The following is a 26242-nucleotide window of genomic DNA, read 5'->3' on the forward strand; positions in this document are numbered from 1 at the left end:
CCCCCTTTTCTTTTCGTGCTATAAAATCTGTCATAAGCATTGCCGCACCTTTTACTTCTACCTCCAGCTGCTGCTGTCTTTCCCTGGTTTGTAGTGTTTTAAAAGCATTGATATGAGATGACCTGAAGAACAGACCAACCACATCAACCAGGTAAGCCTGTTGGATTGAAATCATGTCTCTATCCTGAAGTCATAGGATTAAGTTATACAGAAGATTAAAAAGTATGATTTGTCCACTTTGATCAGAGCTTGGACCATGAAACGTAAACAAACTTCAGCAGAACTTTCAAGTCTGCGAGCAAGAGCTGTGCGGTCTGTTTGAATCTCTCAGGCAAGTTCTGACAAGGTTAGAAAATATGTTGCTAAAAGAGGAAGGTGAAGTGAATAGCAATCATTAACGGGAATAAACCTGTTGATAACAGTGGCAATAAAATGTCTGTCAACTCTTGCACTGTACGACAAACACCAAAATGCAGCACAGCAATAACATACAATTATGCAAGAAAAAAATAAGAGGAAATTTCAGTTCAAAATGAAAAATATTTGAGATATTAACCTTTATAAATGAGCAGCTGTTACATGGATTGGTAGTTCTGGAGCAGCAGCAGAGAAGGTACAATCACCTTCTGCTCAGAGTTGAGAATATCAGATTTGACCTCAGTCTTCCTGTGGATGGATGGCATTTTGTAAGATTAGAGACCGACCATTAAAACAGTTCGAAACCAGTAGGATTCATTTCAAAATGAATCCTGGAACAAATGGAAAGCCAGAACTGGAATTACATGTTTTCTAGTTCCTGTTAACAGGCGATCTGCAGTGTTTTGTCAAGGTTGACTGAATTACAGTAATCTAAGCAAATTTATCTTAAAACAATCACTTCTAAAGCATTGCTTTAGTAAGAAAACATAGCTGAAAAAAAAACTCATTTTAACAACTGAACTGATGTGCTTTGTGAAATGAGTAGTCAAAGAATATATTATGACTCTTCACAGAGCGCTCAAAAATGACATTTGAAAGATTTAATATCTAAGATACCATAACCTCTGTTGTATTATGGTTGAGGAGGAAGAATCTTGAGTTCATTCACACCTTTATATAAGCAAAACATTCCAATAATGCCTTCACAGAACTGTTTTTTTTTATAAATGGGCAGATAGAGTTGAATGCCATCAACAAAGCAGTGGAAAGAGATATTTCATAGATATAGACCCTAAGTGAAACACATGGGGAAGAAAGAAAAAAAGACTGGACCTTGAATGAATCATTGCAGAACACCCCAAGTAACAAGTGTTGCAGCTGAAGAATATGTGTCTACCTGGGATGGGAAGCTTTTTTTCCCCAATTAAAGACTTAAACAAATGTAGCTCAATTCCTTCCAAACCCACACAACGCTCAAGCCTTCATAAAAGGATGCAATAATCCAAAGTTAAACAAGGCACTTAGACCTCAAAAAGTCAGACAAGCAGGGATTTTCAAAAACAGTTATAACCAGGTCATTAAAAACTTTAGGATAGCAGTTTTAGTGCTGTGAAACTTTTTAAAGCCAGATTGAAACTTTTCATGAACACAATTCTCTTGTAAGAACAGTTCCAGCTGGGGCAAAAAATAGAAAAAGAATTTTGTAAAAGAACCTGTAAAAGAAAAGGCGACTTCTGTTTGGATCTGGGAGGTGTCTGCATGTTTAACCCTTTGTTGCAGTTCGTGTGGTCGTCCTCATGAGGGCGCCAGTTAGCAGCAGTCTTGACTCGCTGCAGGTGTTTGGCGTTAGAATTCAGTAGGCGAGTCTGCTGCACATGGACCCCAAGTGGAGAACTTTTTTTTTTCGGGTGAGTACCAAGACGAAGGCGGCCGAGCGGAGGGGTTGGAGGTCGAACAAGTAAACCAGCAGCAGAGGGGCTGGATGGAGCTAACCGTGGAAGTTTGTCCAGAGTCAACGGAGCAGATGAGGAACCAGGAAGTCAGGACGAAACTCAGGAAATTCATACATGGAGATCAGCAAAGGTAACCTGCGCGTGGAGATTACGAGGATGAGGAGAACAAAGAAACCGCAGAACTGGGAGACACACGGACAACCCAGAAAGCTCGGAGCTTTACCACTTCAGGTTAACACTAAGGCATTGAAGTACTGGCATCCAGGTCCTTAAATCCTAAACCTGGTGAGTGGAAATCAACTCCAGGTGTGTTGGAAACACCTGCAGCGTGTCAGGACTGCTGCTACCTGGCACCCTAATGAGGGCGACCATACGAAGTGCAATGAAGAGTTAACAGAACATGTATACACATGCCTCCCAGATCCGAACTTAAAAATAAACCCTAGGTTCCACAGTCAGAAGGGTTTAATTGTTTCAGCTCGAAAAGTGGCAGCACCACAGCCTGAATTGAGGGAACAGGTTATCGATAGCAAAAGTAGTAACCTAACAAATTGTAGAAAACCCTATAAAAATTAGGTTTGTCTAAAAAAAAGTCTGAGGCCATAGATGTTTCTACTAAATACAGGAACAGAATGAAACTCTGTTCCACCTTTAAGTGTCCCATATTTTGGGAATGAGTCTAAGCCCTTCTCACACAGAGACCATCTTACAGGTGTGGACTGGAGTTAGGCCTTTAATTTCAGCCATCTTCATGGACAACCCAAACCAACACACCAAACACACTAAGTATTCACTCACAATCAAAAGTCCAAAAATTTTTCCTAAACCTTAAGACTACAAATAAAAAACTGGAGTGTGAACTGTAGAGGAGCCCATAGTAACATAAAAAGTTCTGATTAGTGACAAAGTCCGTCATTCTCCAGAAACATGTTTTCCCTTGACAACCAACCTCATATGAGAAGTTGTAGGAATAGACTAGCCCAGAGGTTCCCAAACTGTGGGGCGCGCCCCCTAGGAGGTGGGGGGGATGCAGGTGATGTTAGCTAATATCAATACAGCACCTTAAGCTTAACAAGTAGCCTGTAGGCTACCGATGTTGTTGTCTGTTCAGCTAAGTACATTCATTTTGCCCCCCCCAAAAAGTTAGAGATAGTGAGTCTCTAAGAATCCAACCCCCCACCCCCTTCGCTCACACACTTCGTTCAACCAGACTGCTATTTGTAATCATGGGGGGGGGGGATAAAATGTTTGGAAACCCAGGAGAAAAAGTTTGGAAACCACTGGACTAGCCAATGGAAAAAATCCCTTTTTAAGGTAATTGAGAAGATCCTAAAGGTGTTTAAAATTTAATGTTTAAAAAGACATTGAAGCATATGAGTAGGTTGCAATATTTTATTAAGCTCAGAGAGAGAAAAACAACACGTTTTACTAAAGAAAAAAATCACAATAGGAAATTAAACATGTCTGCATACCAATACCCCAAATAAATTCAATTGAGAATAGATCATCTCTTTTGGCTGAGACTGGAGAAGGATGCTTTGAAACACGCTGAGAGGCAACTAATTTAAAACGGCCTCAACAAGCCTTACAGAAACACACAGCAGCAGGCTATGTCAGACCAACCTGTCTGGGAACATGAGGACGGGTGACCATGACAATAAATCGCAAATAAGCACCTAATTAAATTAACGGCACTGTTGTTAAAAAGGGAATAACTCACTTTCTAATTTTGCCCAGGATTCTTTAACGGAATTTGATCAAAGCTGTTCTACCAGGATGAATCCGAGATATAGATGAAGATGAAAGAAATGATCTCCATGATCAAGTTATAACTGCAAATATATAATGATGGGTTTTTTTTGTGGAATAAATTAGTGTTGTTTTTTTTTTCACACTAAGTCTCCAGTGCAAGTAATTGCAGAGTTCAGTAACATGTTGTCAGCCCTTTGCAGAATTAGGAACATGGATGATATTGTAGTAAATGCCAGCTGATTAGCTTATAGGCTTAAAAGGAATATATTAACATTTTATTGGTCCCCGAACATCAGAAAACGAAGCCTATTAAAAGTTTTGGCAATAATGTTTTATGAATGCAAACAATGTCAATTAAAATAGCTGTAAATGTTAATAAATCTTTTGTTCTACAGCCATAAATGTTCAAAAGCTTTGACATAATTGTTGAATGGCTATGTTGACGCACATTTGAAGCAGGGGAATAAACATAAAGCCCATTTTTCAGAATTAAATGCACCACGACTGGTTTATAAGCATTCGACATATGAGCTAATAGTAAATATTGTATTAACAATATCCTTCATAAATCCAGCATGAAACTTTTATGATTGATCAATAAAACAATAAATGCAATGATATGTATTAATCCCTTAAAGGTTTGAGGAGAGGAAGAGACGTGAGAGGAGGGAAGTGAGGAGAGAGCTGGAGCTAAACAGATTACACATGGCTGCAGAAATGTCTCCAAAGTGTCCCAAGCTGAGAGTCTTGCTGTTTCTTATTTTTCACAGATCAAAGGTGTTTTCTCTGACAGCTGCATGTCCCATCCTACAGTCATCATGAAGGAGGTAACAACAGGTGAGTTATTCCACAAGAAATGAATGTGCATGTAGAAGAATCCATCCCTTCTCCTCAGAAGGACTCTATTTTCACTCTGTTTCAGGGTGCAAATGAATTCTCCCTAACACACTTGGCAAACATTATTATGTGAATCAGTGGTGGCTCTGTGTGAGTTCAGCCTCTGATTTCTATCCTGTTTGATGGGAACAGTGCCTGTCTGGGCTAAATTAATGAACAGCAGCCATAAGGTGTTTGAAAGTCTGGAGGGGGGAAAAAGTAGCAGGAGCAAACACAAGAAGGAGTTTGAGAGCATTTTCAGTAGCTGCTATTGCACAAGTCTTGTCTTTCTGAAAATTTCAAGACAACAGCATCACAACTGAGCTAATTCAATGATAGATGGGAGAGGACATAATACCCCCTGTCTCTCTCATGATACTTAAGCAGCTCCTGCAATTCCTGACACAATTGGTGTAAAAACATTGCAAGACTGCAGTTGTTTTTACCAAGAAATTTCACACATCCGAACAGTTGATGTGCTTTACCTGGTTGTGGTCACATCTGCTAAGACCACCTCTGACTGTGCCTGAAATGTAATTGCACATTTAGAGCTTTAATGAAAATGTATATGCCAATGAATATTCATCTTAGAAAATAATATATGCTGTGTATCGTTACCACTGATAAATCATTCAAAATTTGGTAAATTTAAGAATATATCCACACTTTTAATTTTTACACTGTCTGATAAGCCAGTGTCCATCTATTATTTAACATGCTGATCTTTGTGAGGTAGCTAAAGGGGTTGGTGGCTGTCTCCAGTGGTGACCAATCCATCGCTTGGCAACACAGAGACATACACAACAAACAGCCATACACACACATGCTTAAGGCGAATTCAGAGAAACCAATTGACATTACAGTCATGGAAGCTGGATTACCCTCAGAGAACCCATGCATGCACAGGGAGAACATGCAACTTTCATGCTGGGATTCAGATCCAGGATCTTCTTCCTGCAAGGCGACAGTGCTACCAACTGCATCCCTATGCAGCCATAAACCAGCGTCTCTTAGGAAATTTCAATTCAGAGGAAAACGTACTGCAGATATAATGTACATATCAACACTCTTACTAATATAGTGATTGCAGAAATTTTCATTTCTGCACATTACCTTAATAAACATGTACACTGTAATTCAACATGACAGTGGCAGCATGATTTTGTGGGGATAACAGTTGGAGTTGATCGGGAAATGAATAGAGTTAAACACAGGAAGAAACTCTGTTTAAGGCTTCAAAATAACATCCAGTTAGACAATGAAACTCTACAAGATCTCCAATGAAGTGGTTTAAATCGAAGCATATTCAGATTAGAATGGCTCTGTCAAAGATTTGACCTAAATCCAATCATGTGTCTAGAGTGAAATAATGTTTGAAGATAATTAGATAATTTGACTGAATTTTGATCTTGTCTGCAAAGAAGAATAGGCAACAACTTCAGTCTCTCAGTGTGCAAGGTTTGTAAGAGTAATAAAGTGTAAAAGGCTGAGGTATGAGGCGAGTGTATGCAGAGAAAAGTGAAAGCCAATGGAGGTCCTCTGCAAGTTTATGAGATGTTTCTCGGACCAAAGTTTACAATTTCGCCAGGAAATATGTAGATCTGCAGAGCTTAGAAATACAACATCTCTAAATCTACAGACTAAAACAATAATGTATCTTTAGACAGTAGCAATATTACCTGCATTATAATGAGTTAGCCACATCAACTGTTCACATAAATCTCTTTCAGATAATATCTATGCATACGCTCTGTCCAAGACGCTAACGAAGGTTTCATCACCGGCAACAGTGGGACTCTACTCTTCTTGTCAGGACCGACTGGATGTGATTCTTGATCAAATGGGAGGTAAGTGGTGTGAAAAGTACAAGCGGATCGTTTCTAAAACAACCACTTAAACCTGTCTGGATTTACTCAGTGTGACACTGATGACTACTTTCTGCATCAGATGATTTGCATGTTTGCAGTGTTTATGACACCGTCTCCTTATCTGCTGTGTGAGCTGTGAACGTGACAGAGACGTGTGAAACTGTGATGCACTGACTGTGCAAACTGCACCTGTCCATGATAATATTATGATGACAGAATATTACAACATATTATGTTCCAACATAATGCAGTCAAACCCAAAGGTCTTAATAACTTCTTAAAAACTGACTGGATGCATTTACAAAAGGACATTTTTTGCATTTTACTCAGTCATCTAAGTCATCCTTTTATCTTTTAAAAATTATTTCTTTTAAAAAGCATAGTAAGCAAAATTCTGGAGAGTTAAACAAAGAGGAATAAACAAAGTACACAAAAAAGATAGCAAGTCAGGTTGAACATATAAATTCACCCTGTTCATTCAAATTTTGGAAATATATTACAAAGACAAGTCATGTCAACTAGTCTGAGTGGTGACAGGCCTCCATGGAAAAGAAAAGTATTGCTGCTGTACCCTGAAGGTCCTGCTGCAACAGGAATTATTATTTTTCTTTTTACTTTGGCAGATTTATTGCATGTTTTAGATCAAGCTTCAAGCTCAGATAATAAAATTCACAGAATAATGAGGCTCTGAGACATTGATTGTTTTTCTGGAGCAAGTATTGGATTTGGTTCTTTGCTGCAGTGTATTTTACTTGAAGCCAAATGGGTAAAATCTATACAATTTTAAATATTTACCAGAGAATTATGTCAATTCCTTGATTTTAGAGGTTGAATGCACAATATTGCATTTTTGATCATAGCCTTTTTTACGTTTTTCTTCCGCCTTTGTTTCTACTTGAGACGAGTTACTAAACAAAGCATCCATAGAAAATATATTAAAATATATTTTTTATTCTGCTTTTCCAAGACTGGGTCACAGATGCCTTTTTTGATTAATGCAGAAGCTATCATGATAATATTGTTCATCCATATTTTCTAATACAATCATTTGGATCTAAACTACTTACATCCTCAATGTAAATATTGTAATTGTTGTTTTTCAGTGTACACAAATCGGGAGTCTTTGAGGATTGAGCAGAAATCCGACAAATCAGAAAAGCCCCTTGCAGCCAAACTTTCAGTCAAACATTTGTTGCTTCTCATTGTGAGGCTGATTTTCTACACACCAGTCTGGACTATGGAGAACCAGAATCGCCATAACGTCAGGTTCCTTTATGTGAATTTCAGTGCTTGGCATTTTGCTGGCAGTGACATGCTATGGGCTGGGATAGCCATACGATTGTTTCATGCCATGCAGGTGAATTTTGGGAAACTGCCACTAGCACTCTATCGTGTCACTCAATATGATGAAGAGGATGAAGTAAAGGAAAAGGTGAGTTTCTGTTGGCTTTTCTATACCTTAAGAACATATTTAGTGGTTATTATTTTCACGTTATGTGTGTTTTTGTGGATAATAAAAAAATAATTGAAAAATATTCTGCAAAGGACTTTAAATGCCTTGTTGGACAGCCAGTTGATGTCTTTTCAGTCCTTCTCTGATTCAATGTGTAAGACATTAACATGCTGTCCACTGGCTTTTTCCAAAAATTAACAATAATTTTACTCAACTGAATCTACTCATTAAATATTGATCTCATTTTGAGATCAAACTCAACATGACATCTGCGTTATAGGGATTAAATTTGAAGGAACAATGCATTTATTTTACCAAACTGTCTTCCAGTTACCTAGTGTTTTCAAAACAAAATGTGGGCAACAAACTGATAGAAAGTCAGAATTTATTTATGTAGACATATCCCTAAAACACAGCAGTGATTGGTAACCATTTTTTTCTTCTTGGGTTACTTTTTTTTACTTCAGGAGGTGAAGGACGGCCCCAATGATTGGATATCCAAGAAGGTTTGCTGCTGCCCCCTGTGGTTTTTCCTACTGTCCATCATTGTTGTCCCAATAGTTCTCATAGTGGTCTTTTTTGTTTGGGTTTTTCCTAATGCTGAAATAAAACCAGAGGAGCAGGGGACAGAAGCAAATAGTGAAGTGAATATCCTGGAGGGCTTTGCTATTGCATCCTTAGGAGTACCAGCAGTAACAGGACTCAGGTTTGCCTTTCAGATGATCAAGAACCTCATTTTCAGTCAAGAAAAGAACATTAAGCGAGAAATGGACAACGAACGGATCAGCAACCAATTGGGATTCATGAATGAAGTCAGGAAAGAAATGTGGTTTCTGACTCAATTCATCAAGTTCATGGAGGTATTTGAAAAGAGGAGGATTCGTATCATGTTGAAAATTACTAATCTGGACCGTTGCTCCCCCAAGAAAATTGTTGGAGTCCTGGAGGCCATCAATATTTTACTCTCAGATGAGGAAAGCCCAGTTCTTTCCATTCTGGCTGTAAATCCAACTGTTCTGTTAGAAAAAGTGAAATTTGCAGAAAGCTCCATCTGTAAAGAGGACAGAGCTCACGGACTGCTGAACCGCATAGTCACTCTGACCTTCACAGTCCCACCAATGTGTGAAAATTCAAAGCGCAGCTTATTTAACAGTCTTCACAACACTCCAGGCATCTCTGAAGATTCCTCTTTAAGATGGAACAGACACAGGAGAAAGACATCTTCAATAGATTTGTCTGTGGTGGCAATTGAGGAATCAAAGGAGTCAAATCCTCTGATCAACATAAATAGAGATACTTTAGATGTGAAGGAGGATGAATTGGAGAAAACGGTTCTGACAATCCTTAGCAACGGTGAAAAAAAGCTGAACAAATACATGTTAGATGATGCCATCTCAATGAAGAGGACGATCAGCTCTGTCTGGGTAACGGTGATAATCATGAAGTTACTGAAGAAAGCATTTCCTGACCCAGAGGACACTGCAGCATGGGTGGTTCTAGCCAACCAGTGGCCCTGTCGATTCAGCTGGATCCTGCAGTGTGTGGAGGATGAAAAGCAGAGAGCAGCGATTGATCAACAGAAAGCGAGCCATGATGATTCAAAGACCCTTTGGCAGGTCTTCAGCCAGTCCAGGGAGGAGCTATATGTGATGCGGACAAACATCAAGGACCTCCTCGAGCAGGACGGAGATCCTGAAGTGTTCGAAGCGTTACTCAAGGATGACGAGTTTGAGTTCACCATAAAGAACCTGGAGATCTTCCAAGTAGGGATGGTGAATCTGGATCAGTCAATCAAGAGGGAACTGGCTCTTATCAGAGGGACATGCAGGCTGGAAGATTCTGGTTGGATGAGGAACATAGCTCCTCTTCCAGTCACAAGTCTTATCAAAATGACCACAGACGACATATGTGAAGAGGTGAGGAGTTTGGACAAAGATAGTTTGTATGACTTGTGCACTTATAGCATATCTTGGTATAATAAATTTATTTCCATTGGATAGTTTTGTTCTACATCGTTCTTTAAAGATCTGTCTAGATCTTTCTAGCTCATTTTTTAAAAACTTTCATATTTAAATCTGTAATGACAGTCAGAAAGAGATCTTGTTGGACATTTTTCCATCACGTTATGTTTTTGCTGTGATAGTTGTGCACATTCCTTTATGCATTTTGTGATTAAAGTAATTTAGAACATTTCTCAGTCTTACTCATTGACCTAACATATTCCCATTGTATTTTATATTCTTTTTTTCAGATGGAGAGAATGAAATTGGACAGTACATACAGGGAAACAGTGAAAAAACATAAACTCAATGGCTCTGCTCTGGTCTTTGGTGACACAGAAGATCTGAAAGCCCTCCTGGGTATGACATTCGGTGAATGGACAACTTTCAAACTTCACTTCTTGAGTTTCCTCTCATCCTCCAGCCACAGCACAAGAACATGCTACCCTTACCTGCCAAAACACACCTGTCCAAGATCCTCCAGTATGTAGTGAAGAAATAATTACTCATCTACCACCAGCCTGTGTTAACAGCTGCCTTTTGTCACATAGTTAAATACATTTAGTGTGCTAAGGTACACTGAGTGTTCCGAATCTTTTTTTTTAACCCCTTTCCATGTTTGTATGGCTTTGATAAGCAGATGTGTTGATCAAGTGTTGAAATATGTTTTCATTACACCTCAGCTGTTGGTTCTGGCTTCCAGGATATGGAGTCAAGTCCCAGAGTGCAACATTTTTCACCCACTGTATAAATATATTAATTCACAGCTGAACTACAACTCAAGCGTGTTAGTGAGTCATTTGACTTCTACTGATAGTGTTTAGCATATGCATGTTGCTTTTAATGTAATTATTGTTCATAACCATTTAATAAAAATAAAAAAAAACACTAACATTAATTCATAAGAGTTCAGTTGTAAGTAAAACTGTCACATTATGACCTCTAAGAAACTTAACACCACAGAGCACTGAAGTTATGTTGTGGGGAAAAAAGATTCCCCACAATTCCCCATAAGCTCATAATTATTAATTCCTGTAAACTTAAGTTCAACAATATATGTTCAGAATACTTTATTGCTCTTTGGTGAAGCAGACCATAAGATGTAATAAACTGTATGTTTTCATTCCATCCTAAATGCCAAGTCAAGTGAAATGTAAATAAAATGTTCCAATAGTAAAATTAGAAACCTTATTTTGTGTGGCTGTCTTTTCAAAACACACTCAACTTTAAAAATAATCAAAGCAACTTTAGGGTTTGTTGGTGACATTTTCATCAAACAAGTTAAAATATTAACTAGAGAACAGTTCTATTTGCTTTTCTTTTAATCGTGCACCTTTGAATGTTACGTTAATTAATACAGAAATATTGCACAAATCTAGCCATTTACGATACATAACCACATTCAGACAGCATACATTATTAGATTTTGAAATATAAGACAAAACCCATGCCAGGGGCATGAATTATCACTGTTAATTTCACAATTTGATTTCTTATATTCATTAATGATACTAATTTTATGTAACACTTTGAAGACTTCAAGATTTTTCTAAAAATTACAATTAATCAATTTAATAATACAGAGACATTAAGGCTCAAAGGATTGTGTATTCAGCAGTTAATTACAGACAAACATGGGCACAGCTATTCTGAGTGAAGATTCAAGTTGTACTGTAGAAGCCATTCCCATTAAAGCTCTTCTTGTTTTTAAGGCACATGAGATGTGTCAAAGAAAAGTAAGAGGCACAACAAACATGAGGTGGAAGAGTTGCATGTTACTAGATTTTATGGTTTGCATCAATGAACATATTAAGACTTACTTGAGAGTGAGCTTGGTGTTGCAGGTGGAGCAGGAGAAACAACTGACACACCAGGCTTTGTTGAGAGCAGACACAACTGAGGGGGTGCAGAAGAAATAAATAAAAACAGAAGATTCAGCTGCTGTCACTGAAAGCAACACTTTGTTCATTGCTGAACCACAGAACTTTTTTAAATTACTGAACCACAGAAGATCCTAATTATGTGTTTTATCACACCGATGCTCACCATCGCCTTCAATCACACGGTTGCAGTGATAACACACGTCCCCAAAGAGCTTGACAGCAGAGAAACAAGGAGAGAAAGCAAACAAATTCCTTCATTGTCTTCCTGCGTTGTGATGTTGGTCGTGTCATTCAAAGCCAAGTTTTAGCTTCTTACCTGATTGTAATGCGTCTCACAGTAAGCCAAACCTTTTCTCTCATAATGGCGGTGACCAAGGAAAGGTTTCTCACATTTGGCACAAACAAAGTGCTGCAAAGAAACAGCTGTTACTAAGGGGAAGACGCATTTCTAATGAAAGTCAAATACTGATCAAACTGAAGAGATGCTGGCTGAAATCTAAACATGATATAAATGACTGTTAAATAGTCGGGAACATTTACAAGTAAAATGTCTGAAACTACATAAAACACTGCAGTTTGTATGTAGTCTCCTCTTGTTGTGTACCCATGCATCCCATAATACAGAGCATTCATGGTGTAACTAATAAAAAAAAAGAACCTCATGTCTGTCATATACATTTCTGAAGTGGTTGGATGTAAAACTACTTGCTGCCAATTAACATCTTCAGCATTACACCGCCTGCTGAACACTGTTAATAGTGTCAAACTTTTAGAGAGTATGAAATGCAGCAGCCTTCAGTCAGATGAATCCATCATTTGATCTGCCTTGCTTGACCTCTGGAGAATTCATCTTTTCCAAACTCTCAGGCCCATCAGAAACACTCCAACTAGCTTAAAGCGTTTTGGGTCCAAATACCTTTTCCTTCATTTTCAAGTTCATATATCTTGACAACATGCATAATTTATTGAATGTTTTTATATTCTATCCAAGCCTGGCTGCAGTGCAGAGATCTGAATAAGACCATGGATGTCTTTAAGATTTGGACAAAATCATGTATATCTATATAAAAAAAAACTGACAGTTTATGAAGAATATCTGAAGTCAAAATCAAATCGGACATAAAAAAAATTATAAGAATTAAAATATGAAAAGAAAAAAAAAACATTCTTTCATCTTTAATTTCAATAAACAGTACTTAGCACTTTCATTCTGGCCAAAATATTTGAACAAGGTTCGTTTTAGACCTATCAACCTTTAAGACTTCCTGTTTATTAATTCGTAAAACAAAATGATTTCTATGAAAAGTAATTATATTGTTTGTGTAAAAAAAAAAAAAAAACGTGTTAGCAACTCTACGAAGTTAAAGACTGAATCAAACATGAACCGGAAGTGTTCCGTCGATGCAGAAACTGTTGCTATAGAAACATGACTAAACGTCTCTATAACCGTTAAAACGGTACGTCCTATGTTTTTAAATTACAATTTGGACATCTAAAGAGCGAAAGAACAGATTCTATATATAGAAAAACGTTAGTTGAGCGACGACTGGAGCGATTCAGTACCGCGATCAGCAAAGTTTATATAGAGGTCCGCAAAACCCAGCTTTTATTGTGATATTCCAGTTCCGCTTATCGGTAAGCAAATTTGCACATAATTAGTTCGCATTTAAATATCGAGGTCCGAGCTCAATATTTACATACTGAGGAAAATGGGACTTTTAGTTTCTAGGTTTATAACTAAACCAATAACTAAACAGATTTAGTAATTTGTTTAGCTCAGAGATAACTAAACCTTATTTAGTTACCAATATAATATTAATATTAATTTTAAAAAAGTTTATAGTTTTTCAATATATTTTCTGTTTACTCTGGTAGCTAAGCAATGACATTTTGTTGCCAAATTCACTTTCGTGTCTTTGAGCAATGACAAAATAAGTTGAAGTCTAAATGCTTAGATTGAAAATTAAATGTTTAGTTTGGAACTTAAATGTTTCGTTTGGACAATAAATATATAGTTTGAAACTAAATATTTAGTTATCAAAATTAAAATTTAATTTGGAACTACATATTTACTTGGCAAAAATAAATATTTAATTTGGATATAAATATTTAGTTTTAAAATGTTTACATGCTTAGTTTGAAACTTGAACTTTTAGTAAATAAATATTTAGTTTAAAAAAAACTAAATATGAAGCTTCTTAACTAAATAATATTTAATTTAAATATTAGGTTTATTTAGCCTAAATATTTAGTTTGCAAACTATACGAGTAAACAAATTAACATATCAGACCAGATTGTCAGAAGCATGACGAAACACTATATGTTAACTTTATTTAACAGTCTGAGTGATGTAGGAACAAATGAATTTTAGTTTGAAACTCTGACATTTATAAATATATAAATAACATGATGAAAAATGGGATTTTGAAAAATGAACTCCCACCTTTTTGGAGCTTCCCATAGCAATGCATAGGTAGGCACCTATTGTTCTACACCTCAGAATAACTGCCTCTTCCTAGTACCATTAATGCGGCTCGTACCGCCGCATGCCCCCCTCCCACTTTATATCAAAACGTGCGGCTCGATCCCGTGAGGGGAGCTATTACTTTTGTTGGCATTTCGAGTAACTGTGGTGACATAATTAACAAAAAACGGGCCAAATTCAACTCAAAAAGAACAGTTAATAGTCCTTTTGTTTTTTATTTACCGTTGTCATAGCAACTGAACTAACCGGCACCGGGAGGAAAAAGAGCGACGGCAGTTCTAGTTAGCTGAGATATAAACATATTGTACAGGAGCTGTTGCGATCAGTTTTTATGCACAGATTACTAAATACAGTGGTTCCCAAAGATTTTCTTCTGGGCCCCCCTATGGATTACAATAAAATCCTCCGCCCTCCACCCCCAAAGAACAAAAGAAACAACTGGGCACACACATTGTTCAACCACACATTTAACTATACACATATTTTGTTTTCAAACTCCACTGAAGTTTATTTCACACTTCAGGTTACAACACAACAAACTACAAACCATCTTTACAGTGAAACATTTTTGTGTAAGTTTTTTTTTTTTTTAGTTCTATATTGTAGAAGAGTTTTCTGTGCTATCAGTGTTATTTCAAACATATTTCTTTTTTCATTTGTAACAATATTAAACTTTACTATCATCAATACATTAAAATAAAAGCCTCTGTGCAAAATGGGGTTAAAATAATAAACAGCTCTCTCAGAGTTTTTTTTTTTTTTCTTTCTTTTTTTCTTTTTTTGTCTCATTCATCGTGCATCCCTTTAGGGGGAACACCCCACACTTTGGGAACCACTGGCTTAATAATACACCGTTAGTTATCAGCTATAAAATAAAATGGTTCTGAAAGTTGTTGGAAAGTAATATGTTGCTTTTACGTTTTTATGTTACATGAGTCAAATCAGTTTAGCTATATTGTGTCTTTTTGTGAACATGATGGTGTACAGATAAAAAAAATACAAATATATTGCATATCGTTTATGCAGTAGAATATGGGAAAACAAAGGGGGGTTATTTTGAGACTTAAGTATGTGACATAAGGGTTCAGAAAGTTCAGATATGGTGCTGTTTGGAAATGTTTAATAAATGTTTGATCAGAACAGATTCCAGGAGGATTAGTGAAGCACATATTTGTTTCTGCCTCATCACTCCTACCAGTTATATACTTTCTACAGAAAAATCACAATCTTTAATATGTTTTCTGGAGATGCTGGCCCAAGCCTCCATGGGGACAAAGCAGAATTTTATTTTGGGGCCCTCTATATCTGCTGATAATGTGGACTGCTGCAAATCAACAGACGATTAGATAATTCAAACTACTGCTATAAACTCATTGCATCTCTGAATAGTGCTGTTTATGTTATATCTTAAATGCATATCATCTAGTGGTGGCAAAAGCAACAAAAAAACTAGTATGGAATACATGGCATGCACACATATTCATGACATACTTTGATGAAACTAATTTATCTTTTTTGCAATTCCAGTACTGAAAAATTAACTTTATCCCAGGTGAGTCTCTCTTACCTGAGAATGTGAACCTGTACTGGGCTGATTCTGTGCCTTCAAATAATTTAAACAGCTCCTAGAGAAGATTCATAACTTATAACTTATAAGTCTGAAACAGGAACAGGTCTGAAAAAACAGTCTGTGTGCTATACTCAAGAGAGAGATTCATTTGATGCATCAAAGAGTGATGTCATCACTGATGATGTAATTGTTACCATAGGAACTGAACATTCTAATGGTGCATTCGCAGTCTGGTTTATATTCAAAGTCTATGTGCAGAGTCCAATGTTGCGCTAGACATGCTGCACCGGCCCTCGACGCGCCTCCACATAAAGTTTGAATGTAAACCAAACATGCCTGATGCTCAAAATATGTTTGGTGTGAACGCACCATTATATGTACAGTGTCATATTATGTCCATCATAATAGGACCAAGACCTGGTCCTAATATGATGGATTCATTGCTTTGGAACATTTAGAGGTAAAGTGCGAATTAAGTTTTAGTTAATTAGGAATAGACTAGTATTAGTTAGGATTAGGGAAAATCGCAGCTACTAAAATGAAGGGAAATCAATGGAAAATTCTAATATGGGTCAAAATAGATTTGACAAGCCTGTATAGCATTTTGTTTTCTAAATCATTCTATAAATAAACAATGATGATATAATGTTAGGTTGTATTTCTGCCAATTGCATAGCTGCAGTACATTAGTAGTCTAATGTGTTGAATGTGCTGAGACACATTCAACGCATCAGAAACCAATCAGAACCAAAAGTCTACCTTTTGGTTCTGATTGGTTGTTTCTGGACAGTTTTAATAATGTTTATTTTGGGGGTTTTAACTCTGAAATTGATCTTGTGTTTTCTCCATTGATTTTGGAGAAAACAAAATCAATGGATTTTGTTTTCAAAATCCATTGATTTTGGAAATCAGACGCAAGCATTTTATTTACCTGCGTCTGTTTTGATTTCCTAAATTTGTGTAAAGCAGGGGTGCTCAAAGTCGGGCCTCGAGGACCGACTTTGAGCACCCCTGGAGTAAAGGATTGAATTTACATAATGCCCAGTGTTGGCAAAACCTGGGTTTGGATAGTGACCTAGGTTAGTACCACCTGGGTGTGGGTCGGTGTAAAGGCCGAGCCGGGCTTAGATTGGTCTTCATGCCAATGCCAACATGAAGGCCCTCCATGCAACCAGTGGAGGTTGGTCGCATGGACGTCTGTCTTTCTTCAGACCTCCGTGTTTGATAGATGGTCTGTCTTTCCTCGGACCTCCCTGGATGATTGGAGGTCTGTCTTTCTTCGGACCTCCCTGGTTGATTGAAGGTCCATCTTTCTTCGGACCTCCCTGATTTATTGGAGGTCTGTCTATCCTTGGTCTCCTCTGTTTGTAGGGAGCCTACTGTTTGCAAGCTGGATGTGGGTCGGCTCAAAGGCTGAGTCAGGCTATCCATGGAGACCCCTTGTTGATTGAAGGTCTGCCTTTGCTTGGGCTCCTCTGCTTGCAGGGGGGTCTTTGGTTGGGTGGAGACTCTAGGATGGATATTTTCCAGAGCATGTTTTAACTCCACCTTCAGGTCTGCAACCTGACCCTGGAGAGCTTTCACCAATTCTTCCTGAGCCTTAAATTTGGAAGCTTGCTCAGAGTGATTTTTGAGCTGCTCCTCATATTTAAGTCTCACTTTGTATTCTTCAACCATTACTTCAATTAGACCTTTATTGCGGGAGGCGTATTTTGCAGCCTCCTGCTTGAAGTACTCCAGCTGTTGAAGAACGCTCTTGTCAACTGTGACTTTGGAAGAGCAAGAAACCTTTGGCACATCTTTAATCTTTTGCTGGTGACGTTCTTTTTCCAATATTGTTTGCAGTTTTTGAATCTCCTCCTGCTGGGATTTGACTTCAGCCTGAAATGCAACCCTTTGGTCTCTTTCCTGATGGAGTTCAAAAATCTGATTCTGCAACTCTGTTTTAAGATCGTCTACCTGCTTTGTAAGATCTTTGACGTGTTGGTTTGTCTCTTCCACGTCTTCCACTGAGGGGGTAATCTCGAAGTCAGCAGAGGGTGTTGTTTTCTGCTTGACTTCCAAAGATGTTGGTCTTTCAAAGTTGCCGGAAGGACTTGATTCCCCCTGGATCTCTGATTGATCTTCCGGCTCAATGGGACCGACGCTGTCATCTTCAACAGGGAAAATGACAGTGTCGTAGTCGACTTGGATGTTGAGGTCTACCATGTCGACCCATGAAAGCTTAGCTGGAAAAGCTTCATGTTTAAAAGCAGTCTGCTGTTGCTTCATGACTGGTAAATTCTCACTTCTCTGGAATCGATATCTAACAAGCTCTGAAGGGTGATCTGCCGCGATTGAACTGTGGAACAGGTCAGAGAAAACTCTGTTTGCGAGCCACATTCAAGAGAGCGATTCCCTTGTGATATCATAGAGTGATGACATCACTGCTGATGTCACTGATACCATTGGAACTGAACATTCTATCCACCTTAATCCTGGGAGGCTTACTGGGGAAACGATTATGGGTCTTACTTCCCACTGGAAGAAGCAGTATTTCATGTAATTTGTAGGGGTTTTGGCTAATCTATATTCATGATAGAAGTTACATCTCTCTTTTTGGTTATTGTACAATATTTAATAAAAGCCTTCATATTTTTCACAACAGGTAATTGCTGTATATGACTGGTTTAACCCAACCACTGTTACACATGGGATTATTGTGGCACTTTAAATGAAGCTTAGGCAGTGCACAAATAGCCTTTACCATCAAATAAAAATCTCCCAGGTTAGTGGACAATATTCCTCCACTAGAGTGAAAAGCGGAGAGGATTTTTGACCCCAAAACAGTTTTTAACTCACCTTCATACCCACAAATATATTCTGGCTCTATTGGTATGAAAGTCGGTCATGATGACACCATCTCAATATTAGTGCACCGCCATAGGCGGGAGTGAATTAACATTAGCACAAACATTAGCACAAGCATTAGCTATTCACTGCCCCCATTAGCATTAGCCGTATTCCTAAAAAAAAACCTTTTAGCTATTTTTCTTATTTATTAGCCACGCTTAGTACACTGAATGGAGTAAGTCAATGTAGAACAACGTGTTAGTGATGCCCCATATGCTACCGCCAGCATTTAGGCTAATGTTAGCAATTTGGCTCATTTTAACATGGACATTAATTTCAACATACTGAATGGTATAAGTCCATGTTACTCAACATGCTTGTGACTCTCCACATGCTCTTGAGTACATTACAGCTTACTTCACTATTGATGCTAAAGTAAGCAGTAGCATCAATACCACAGCATCAGAACGCTGGGTTCCAACCAGCGGGCACACTTTGGCACCCGTTTAAATTTCTTCAGAAATTTTCTAGTTTCTCTCTATTACAGGCTAAATAAACCTAAATGTTGCAGATAATTCCTTACTGTTAACATTACAAACACCTCCCCATATATTTTCTGTTCAGAATTAAATTTACCATTAACTGTTTTTAAGTATTTGAAATACAAACTACCAGTAAATGTTGTATTAACAATTAATATCCTTCATAAAATTTATCCAGAAGCCTTTATGATTAATCAATAAAAAAAATAAATGCAATGATATGTATTAATCCCTTAAAGGTTTGAGGAGAGGAAGAGATGTGAGAGGAGGGAAGTGAGGAGAGAGCTGGAGCTAAACAGATTACACATGGCTGCAGAAATGTCTCCAAAGTGTCCCAAGCTGAGAGTCTGGCTGTTTCTTATTTTTCACAGATCAAAGGTGTTTTCTCTGACAGCTGCATGTCCCATCCTACAGTCATCATGAAGGAGGAAACAACAGGTGAGTTATTCCACAAGAAATGAATGTGCATGTAGAAGAGTCCATCCCTTCTCCTCAGAAGGACTCTATTTTCACTCTGTTTCAGGGTGCAAATGAATTCTCCCTAACACACTTCGCAAACATTATTATGTGAATCAGTGGTGGCTCTGTGTGAGTTCAGCCTCTGATTTCTATCCTGTTTGATGGGAACAGTGCCTGTCTGGCTTAAATTAATGAACAGCAGCCATAAGGTGTTTGAAAGTCTGGAGGGGGGAAAAAGTAGCAGGAGCAAACACAAGAAGGAGTTTGAGAGCATTTTCAGTAGCTGCTATTGCACAAGTCTTGTCTTTCTGAAAATTCCAAGACAACAGCATCACAACTGAGCTAATTCAATGATAGATGGGAGAGGACATAATACCCCCTTTACCAAAATTTGGTAAGTTTAAGAATATATCCACACTTTTAATTTTTACACTGTCTGATAAGCCAGTGTCCATCTATTATTTAACATGCTGATCTTTTTGAGGTCGCTAAAGTGGTTGGTGGCTGTCTCCAGTGGTGACCAATCCATCGCTTGGCAACACAGAGACATACACAACAAACAGCCATACACACACGCTTAAGGAGAATTCAGAGAAACCAATTGACATTACAGTCATGGAAGCTGGATTACCCTCAGAGAACCCATGCATGCACAGGGAGAACATGCAACTTTCATGCTGGGATTCAGATCCAGGATCTTCTTCCTGCAAGGCGACAGTGCTACCAACTGCATCCCTATGCAGCCATAAACCAGCATCTCTTAGGAAATTTCAGTTCAGAAGAAAATGTAAAGCAGATATAATGTACATATCAACACTCTTACTAATATAGTGATTGCAGAAATTTTCATTTCTGCACATTACCTTAATAAACATGTACACTGTAATTCAACATGACAGTGGCAGCATGATTTTGTGGGGATGACAGTTGGGGTTGAACGGAAAATGAATAGAGTTAAATACAGGAAGAAACTCTGTTTAAGGCTTCAAAATAACATCCAGTTAATGAAACTCTACAAGATCTCTAATGAAGTGGTTTAAATCGAAGCATATTCAGATTAGAATGGCTCTGTCAAAGATTTGACCTAAATCCAATCGTGTCTAGAGCAGTGGTCCCCAAACTACGGCCCGCGGGCCGGATCCGGCCCACCTCCACATTTGGTCCGACCCCCTGAACAATACCAGAGAGCATTCAGATTTTTTTTCATATACCGTATTTTCTGGACTATAAGACGCTTATATGTGGATTTTTCATCAACCACCAGGGGGCTCTTTAGCAGGAAGTGAATCATTGGAAGTCACAATTGGAAATAAAAGAAGAAAGCACCCATTAAAATGGAATTAGGTTTTAATAGGGAATTGAAATTTGAGAATGTTTTTGATCAGTTAAATAGCATTGAGGGGAAAAAGAAGATTTTTCTTTTTTTTTTAATAATACTGGGATCATTATGAGAATTTGAGGTATAGATATTAGGATCCAGTAGATGCCGGTAGTGCAACAATAATGGATGCAAGCTGCTGTTGAAATCTGAAGAAGAAGGAGGAAGCGCCCGTTTTCATTTATCTCATGCTAGTAGCAACACAAAGGATCAGCACTTTTACTGTTACAGTTACCGTTCAGAAACTACAGTAATCAGTTCAGTTAAATCTAAACTTGGCAACTTTTTCTTTTTCAACCCTAATAAATGTGATATTTAATTGACCTTTTATGACTCAAATGTTGGCTATCCGCCCCCCTCTGCTGCTGCTGCATCGCTGTGGAAAACCTGGAGTTACAGAGATATCTGCGGCTTATAGCCCAGAAAATACTATATTTATTTCATTAATAGTGTTATTTCCTGGATTTATTCTGCGAAGAACCCAGAGAGGGTTATTTGATTGTGCTTTCTGGAAAACAATACATTTTTACATTTAGGCTCCTGCAGTCATCACACTTTTTCTATTACAAACTAACTCTGGCCCCCAGCAGAGAAGGAAAAAGTTATATGGCCCTCACAGGAAAAGGTTTGGGGACCCCTGGTCTAGAGTGAAATAATGTTTGAAGATAATTAGATAATTTGACTGCATTTTGATCTTGTCTGCAAAGAAGAATAGGCAACAACTTCAGTCTCTCAGTGTGCAAGGTTTGTAAGAGTAATAAAGTGTAAAAGGCTGAGGTATGAGGCGAGTGTATGCAGAGAAAAGTGAAACCCAATGGAGGTCCTCTGCAAGTTTATGAGATGTTTCTCAGACCAAAGTTTACAATTTCGCCAGGAAATATGTAGATCTGCAGAGCTTAGAAATACAACATCTCTAAATCTACAGACTAAAACAATAATGTATCTTTAGACAATAGCAATATTACCTGCATTATAATGAGTTAGCCACATCAACTGTTCACATAAATCTCTTTCAGATAATATCTATGCATACGCTCTGTCCAAGACGCTAACGAAGGTTTCATCACCGGCAACAGTGGGACTCTACTCTTCTTGTCAGGACCGACTGGATGTGATTCTTGATCAAATGGGAGGTAAGTGGTGTGAAAAGTACAAGCGGATCGTTTCTAAAACAACCACTTAAACCTGTCTGGATTTACTCAGTGTGACACTGATGACTACTTTCTGCATCAGATGATTTGCATGTTTGCAGTGTTTATGACACCGTCTCCTTATCTGCTGTGTGAGCTGTGAACGTGACAGACGTGTGAAACTGTGATGCACTGACTGTGCAAACTGCACCTGTCCATGATAATATTATGATGACAGAATATTACAACATATTATGTTCCAACATAATGCAGTCAAACCCAAAGGTCTTAATAACTTCTTAAAAACTGACTGGATGCATTTACAAAGGGACATTCTTTGCATTTTACTCAGTCATTAAGTCATCCTTTTATCTTTTAAAAATTATTTCTTTTAAAAAGCATAGTAAGCAAAATTCTGGAGAGTTAAACAAAGAGGAATAAACAAAGTACACAAAAAAGATAGCAAGTCAGGCTGAACATATAAATTCATCCTGTTCATTCAAATTTTGGAAATATATTACAAAGACAAGTCATGTCAACTAGTGTGAGTGGTGACAGGCCTCCATGGAAAAGAAAAGTATTGCTGCTGTACCCTGAAGGTCCTGCTGCATGATTTGCATGGTTGCAGTGTTTATGACACCGTCTCCTTATTCTTCCGACTTTGTTTCTACTTGAGACGAGTTACTAAACAAAGCATCCATAGAAAATATATTAAAATATATCTTTTATTCTGCTTTTCCAAGACTGGGTCACAGATGCCTTTTTTGATTAATGCAGAAGATATCATGATGATATTGTTCATCCATATTTTCTAATACAATCATTTGGATCTAAACTACTTACATCCTCAATGTAAATATTGTAATTGTTGTTTTTCAGTGTACACAAATCGGGAGTCTTTGAGGATTGAGCAGAAATCCGACAAATCAGAAAAGCCCCTTGCAGCCAAACTTTCAGTCAAACATTTGTTGCTTCTCATTGTGAGGCTGATCTTCTACACACCAGTCTGGACTATGGAGAACCAGAATCGCCATAACGTCAGGTTCCTTTATGTGAATTTCAGTGCTTGGCATTTTGCTGGCAGTGACATGCTATGGGCTGGGATAGCCATACGATTGTTTCATGCCATGCAGGTGAATTTTGGGAAACTGCAACTAGCATTCTATCGTGTCACTCAATATGATGAAGAGGATGAAGTAAAGGAAAAGGTGAGTTTCTGTTGGCTTTTCTATACCTTAAGAACATATTTAGTGGTTATAATTTTAACATTGTGTGTGTTTTTTTGGGTAACAAAAAAGGATTGAAAAATGTTCTGCAAAACACTTTAAATGACTCGTTAGCCAGCCTTCTAGTGTCTTTTCGGTCCTTTGCTTACTCAGTGTGCAATATATTAACATACTGTCCATTTTTGGGGGGGAAGAGGGGGAGTTTGATGAATTTTTATTTGACTCAACTGAGTCTTCTAATTTAAAATCATCAAATCTAACCTGCTATATAGATAGGACTGGTCACAGTGAGAATCCAAATAGGATTCCAACCTCCATGAGGGAAAGCTGAAGCTAATTAAGAATCACTTTAAGGGGATGTGATCAAACTTAACATGAGATCTGCATGATGGGGATTAAATTTGCAGAAACAATGCATTTATATTAGTAACATGCACAGTACAAAGCAATGATTGGTAACCGTTTATTCTCCTTGGGTTACTTTTTTTTCACTTCAGGAGGTGAAGGACACCCTCGATAACTGGACATACAAGATGGTTTTAGGCTGCCCTCTGTGGTCTGTCCTGGTGTGTATCATTGTTATCCCAGTAGTTCTCCTAGTTGTCTTTTTTGTTTGGGGTTTTCCTGAAGTACAGTCCCCACAGAAGAACGAGACTGAAGTTACTAAGGTGGACCTACTTGAGGGCGCCATCTTTATATCCTTAGGAATCCCAGCAGCGACAGGATTGAGGTTTGCCATTCAGATGGCTAATAGCCTCGTTTTCAGCCAAGCTCATAACATTAAGAAAGGAATGGACAACGAACGGCTCAGCAAACAACTGGGATTCATGAATGAAGTCAGGAAAGAAATATGGTTTCTAACTCAATTCATCAAGTTCATGGAGGTATTTGAAAAGAGGAGGATACGTATTGTGTTGAAAATTACTAATCTGGACCGTTGCTCCCCCAAGAAAATTGTTGCAGTCCTGGGGGCCATCAATATTTTACTCTCAGATGAGGAAAGCCCAGTTCTTTCCATTCTGGCTGTAAATCCAACTGTTCTGTTAGAAAAAGTGAAATTTGCAGAAAGCTCCATCTGTAAAGAGGACAGAGCTCACGGACTGCTGAACCGCATAGTCACTCTGGCCTTCACAGTCCCAACAATGTCTCAAAATTTAAAGCACAAGTTGTTTCACAGTCTTAACAACACTCCAGGATTCTCTGAAGATTCCCCCTTGAGGTGGAACAGACACAGGAGAAAGACATCTGTGATAGAGCCGATAGTGTTGGCAATTGGGGAATCAACGGAGTCCATTGTAGATACTATAGAAATGAAAGAGGATGAATTGGAGAAAACGGTTCTGACAATCCTTAGCAAGGGTGAAAAAAAGCTGAACAAATACATGTTAGATGATGCCATCTCAATGAAGAGGACAATCAACTCTGTCTGGGTAACGGTCATAATCATGAAGTTACTGAAGAAAGAGTTTCCTGACCCAGAGGACACTGCAGCATGGGTGGTTCTAGCCAACCAGTGGCCCTGTCGATTCGGCTGGATCCTGCAGTGTGTGGAGGATGAAAAGCAGAGAGCAGCGATTGATCAACAGAAAGCGAGCCATGATGATTCAAAGACCCTTTGGCAGGTCTTCAGCCAGTCCAGGGAGGAGCTATATGTGATGCGGACAAACATCGAGGACCTCCTCGAGCAGGACGGAGATCCTGAAGTGTTCGAAGCGTTACTCAAGGATGACGAGTTTGAGTTCACCATAAAGAACCTGGAGATCTTCCAAGTAGGGATGGTGAATCTGGATCAGTCAATCAGGAGGGAACTGGCTCTTATCAGAGGGACATGCAGGCTGGAAGATTCTGGTTGGATGAGGAACATAGCTCCTCTTCCAGTCACAAGTCTTATCAAAATGACCACAGACGACATATGTGAAGAGGTGAGGAGTTTGGACAGTTAGTTTGTCTGACTTGTGCACTTATAGCATATCTTGGATATTTTTGTTCTAAAGCTAGCTCGTTTAAAAACAAACAAAAAAACTTTCAGATTAAAATTTGTAGTGATAGTTTGTCGGAAAGAGATCTTGTTGGACGTTTTTGCATCATGTAATGTTTTTGCAGAGGTAGCAGTTTTGCTCATTCCTTTAATCATTTATCAGTGCTGATAAAATATTTCATAACATTTCTCAGCCTTACTCTTTGACCTAACTTATCCTCATTGTGTTTTATATTCTTTTTTTTTTTCTTCAGATGGAGAGGTTGAAATTGGACAGTAAGTACAGAGAGACAGTGAAAATCCACAAACTCAATGGCTCTGCTCTGGTCTTTGGTGACACAGAAGATCTGAAAGTCCTCCTGGGTATGACATTCGGTGAATGGGCAACTTTCAAACTTCACTTCTTGAGTTTCGTCTCACCCCTCCGGCCAAAGCATGAGAACATGCTAACATTACCTGCCAAAACCCACCTGTACAAGTTCCTCCAGTGTGTAGCAAAGAAATAATTACTCATCTACCACCAGCCTGTGTTAACAGCTGCCTTTTGTCACATAGTTAAATACATTTAGTGTGCTAAGGTACACTGAGTACTCCAAAAAAATTTTTAATCCTTTTCCATGTTTGTATGGCTTTGATAAGCAGATGTGTTGTTTAAGATATGTTTGTTTAGATATGTTTTTTCATTACACCTCAGCTGTTGGTGTAAAGAAAATGGATGGATAATTCATAGTAGTTTATTTATAAGTGGAACATATGAATCACATGAGATTAAATGAATAGGACTGATGAAGCAAAATATGTCAAGGGAGATAAATATTTATATGAGCACAAGGATATTAGACAAATACTTCTTACAGCTACGGGTTTAAACTTTGGGAAATTTAACACCACCAAGCACTGAAGTTATGTTGTGGAGGGGAAAAAAATATAATAAGCTC

General features: G+C 38.1%; 3 protein-coding genes and 1 long non-coding RNA gene across 4 annotated transcripts; 2 read left to right on the top strand and 2 right to left on the bottom strand.

Moving 5' to 3' along the window:
* Positions 1 to 690: 690 nt before the first annotated feature.
* Positions 691 to 11006, top strand: LOC148160196 (NTPase KAP family P-loop domain-containing protein 1-like). The gene is given in 8 exon segments (XM_088004229.1): positions 691 to 2156; positions 4394 to 4460; positions 6230 to 6346; positions 7471 to 7799; positions 8288 to 9736; positions 10072 to 10234; positions 10237 to 10313; positions 10315 to 11006. Coding segments are annotated over 7 exon segments (2211 nt in total). The 5' UTR covers positions 691 to 2156; positions 4394 to 4420; the 3' UTR covers positions 10351 to 11006.
* A 475-nt stretch (positions 11007 to 11481) lies between these two features.
* LOC148160197 (uncharacterized) lies at positions 11482 to 13326 on the bottom strand. Its single transcript, XR_015762595.1, has 3 exons — positions 12020 to 13326; positions 11867 to 11915; positions 11482 to 11716 (listed from the first exon to the last, which is right to left on the bottom strand). It is a non-coding gene; the product is annotated as an uncharacterized LOC148160197 (long non-coding RNA).
* A 3119-nt stretch (positions 13327 to 16445) lies between these two features.
* On the bottom strand, positions 16446 to 18030 carry LOC148160198 (uncharacterized). The gene is made up of 2 exons (XM_088004622.1): positions 17081 to 18030; positions 16446 to 16470 (listed from the first exon to the last, which is right to left on the bottom strand). Exons 1-2 carry the CDS (start codon positions 18028 to 18030, stop codon positions 16446 to 16448), a joined length of 975 nt encoding a protein of 324 aa, XP_087860748.1.
* A 1405-nt stretch (positions 18031 to 19435) lies between these two features.
* LOC106927318 (NTPase, KAP family P-loop domain containing 1) lies at positions 19436 to 25838 on the top strand. Its single transcript, XM_088004230.1, is given in 6 exon segments — positions 19436 to 19571; positions 21987 to 22103; positions 22980 to 23308; positions 23827 to 25248; positions 25559 to 25801; positions 25803 to 25838. Coding segments are annotated over 6 exon segments (2187 nt in total). The 5' UTR covers positions 19436 to 19531.
* Positions 25839 to 26242: the final 404 nt, after the last annotated feature.

Source organism: Poecilia mexicana, unplaced genomic scaffold, assembly GCF_051168715.1.
Source record: "Poecilia mexicana isolate PSO_F unplaced genomic scaffold, ASM5116871v1 scaffold_3, whole genome shotgun sequence".
Lineage (NCBI taxonomy): Eukaryota > Metazoa > Chordata > Actinopteri > Cyprinodontiformes > Poeciliidae > Poecilia > Poecilia mexicana.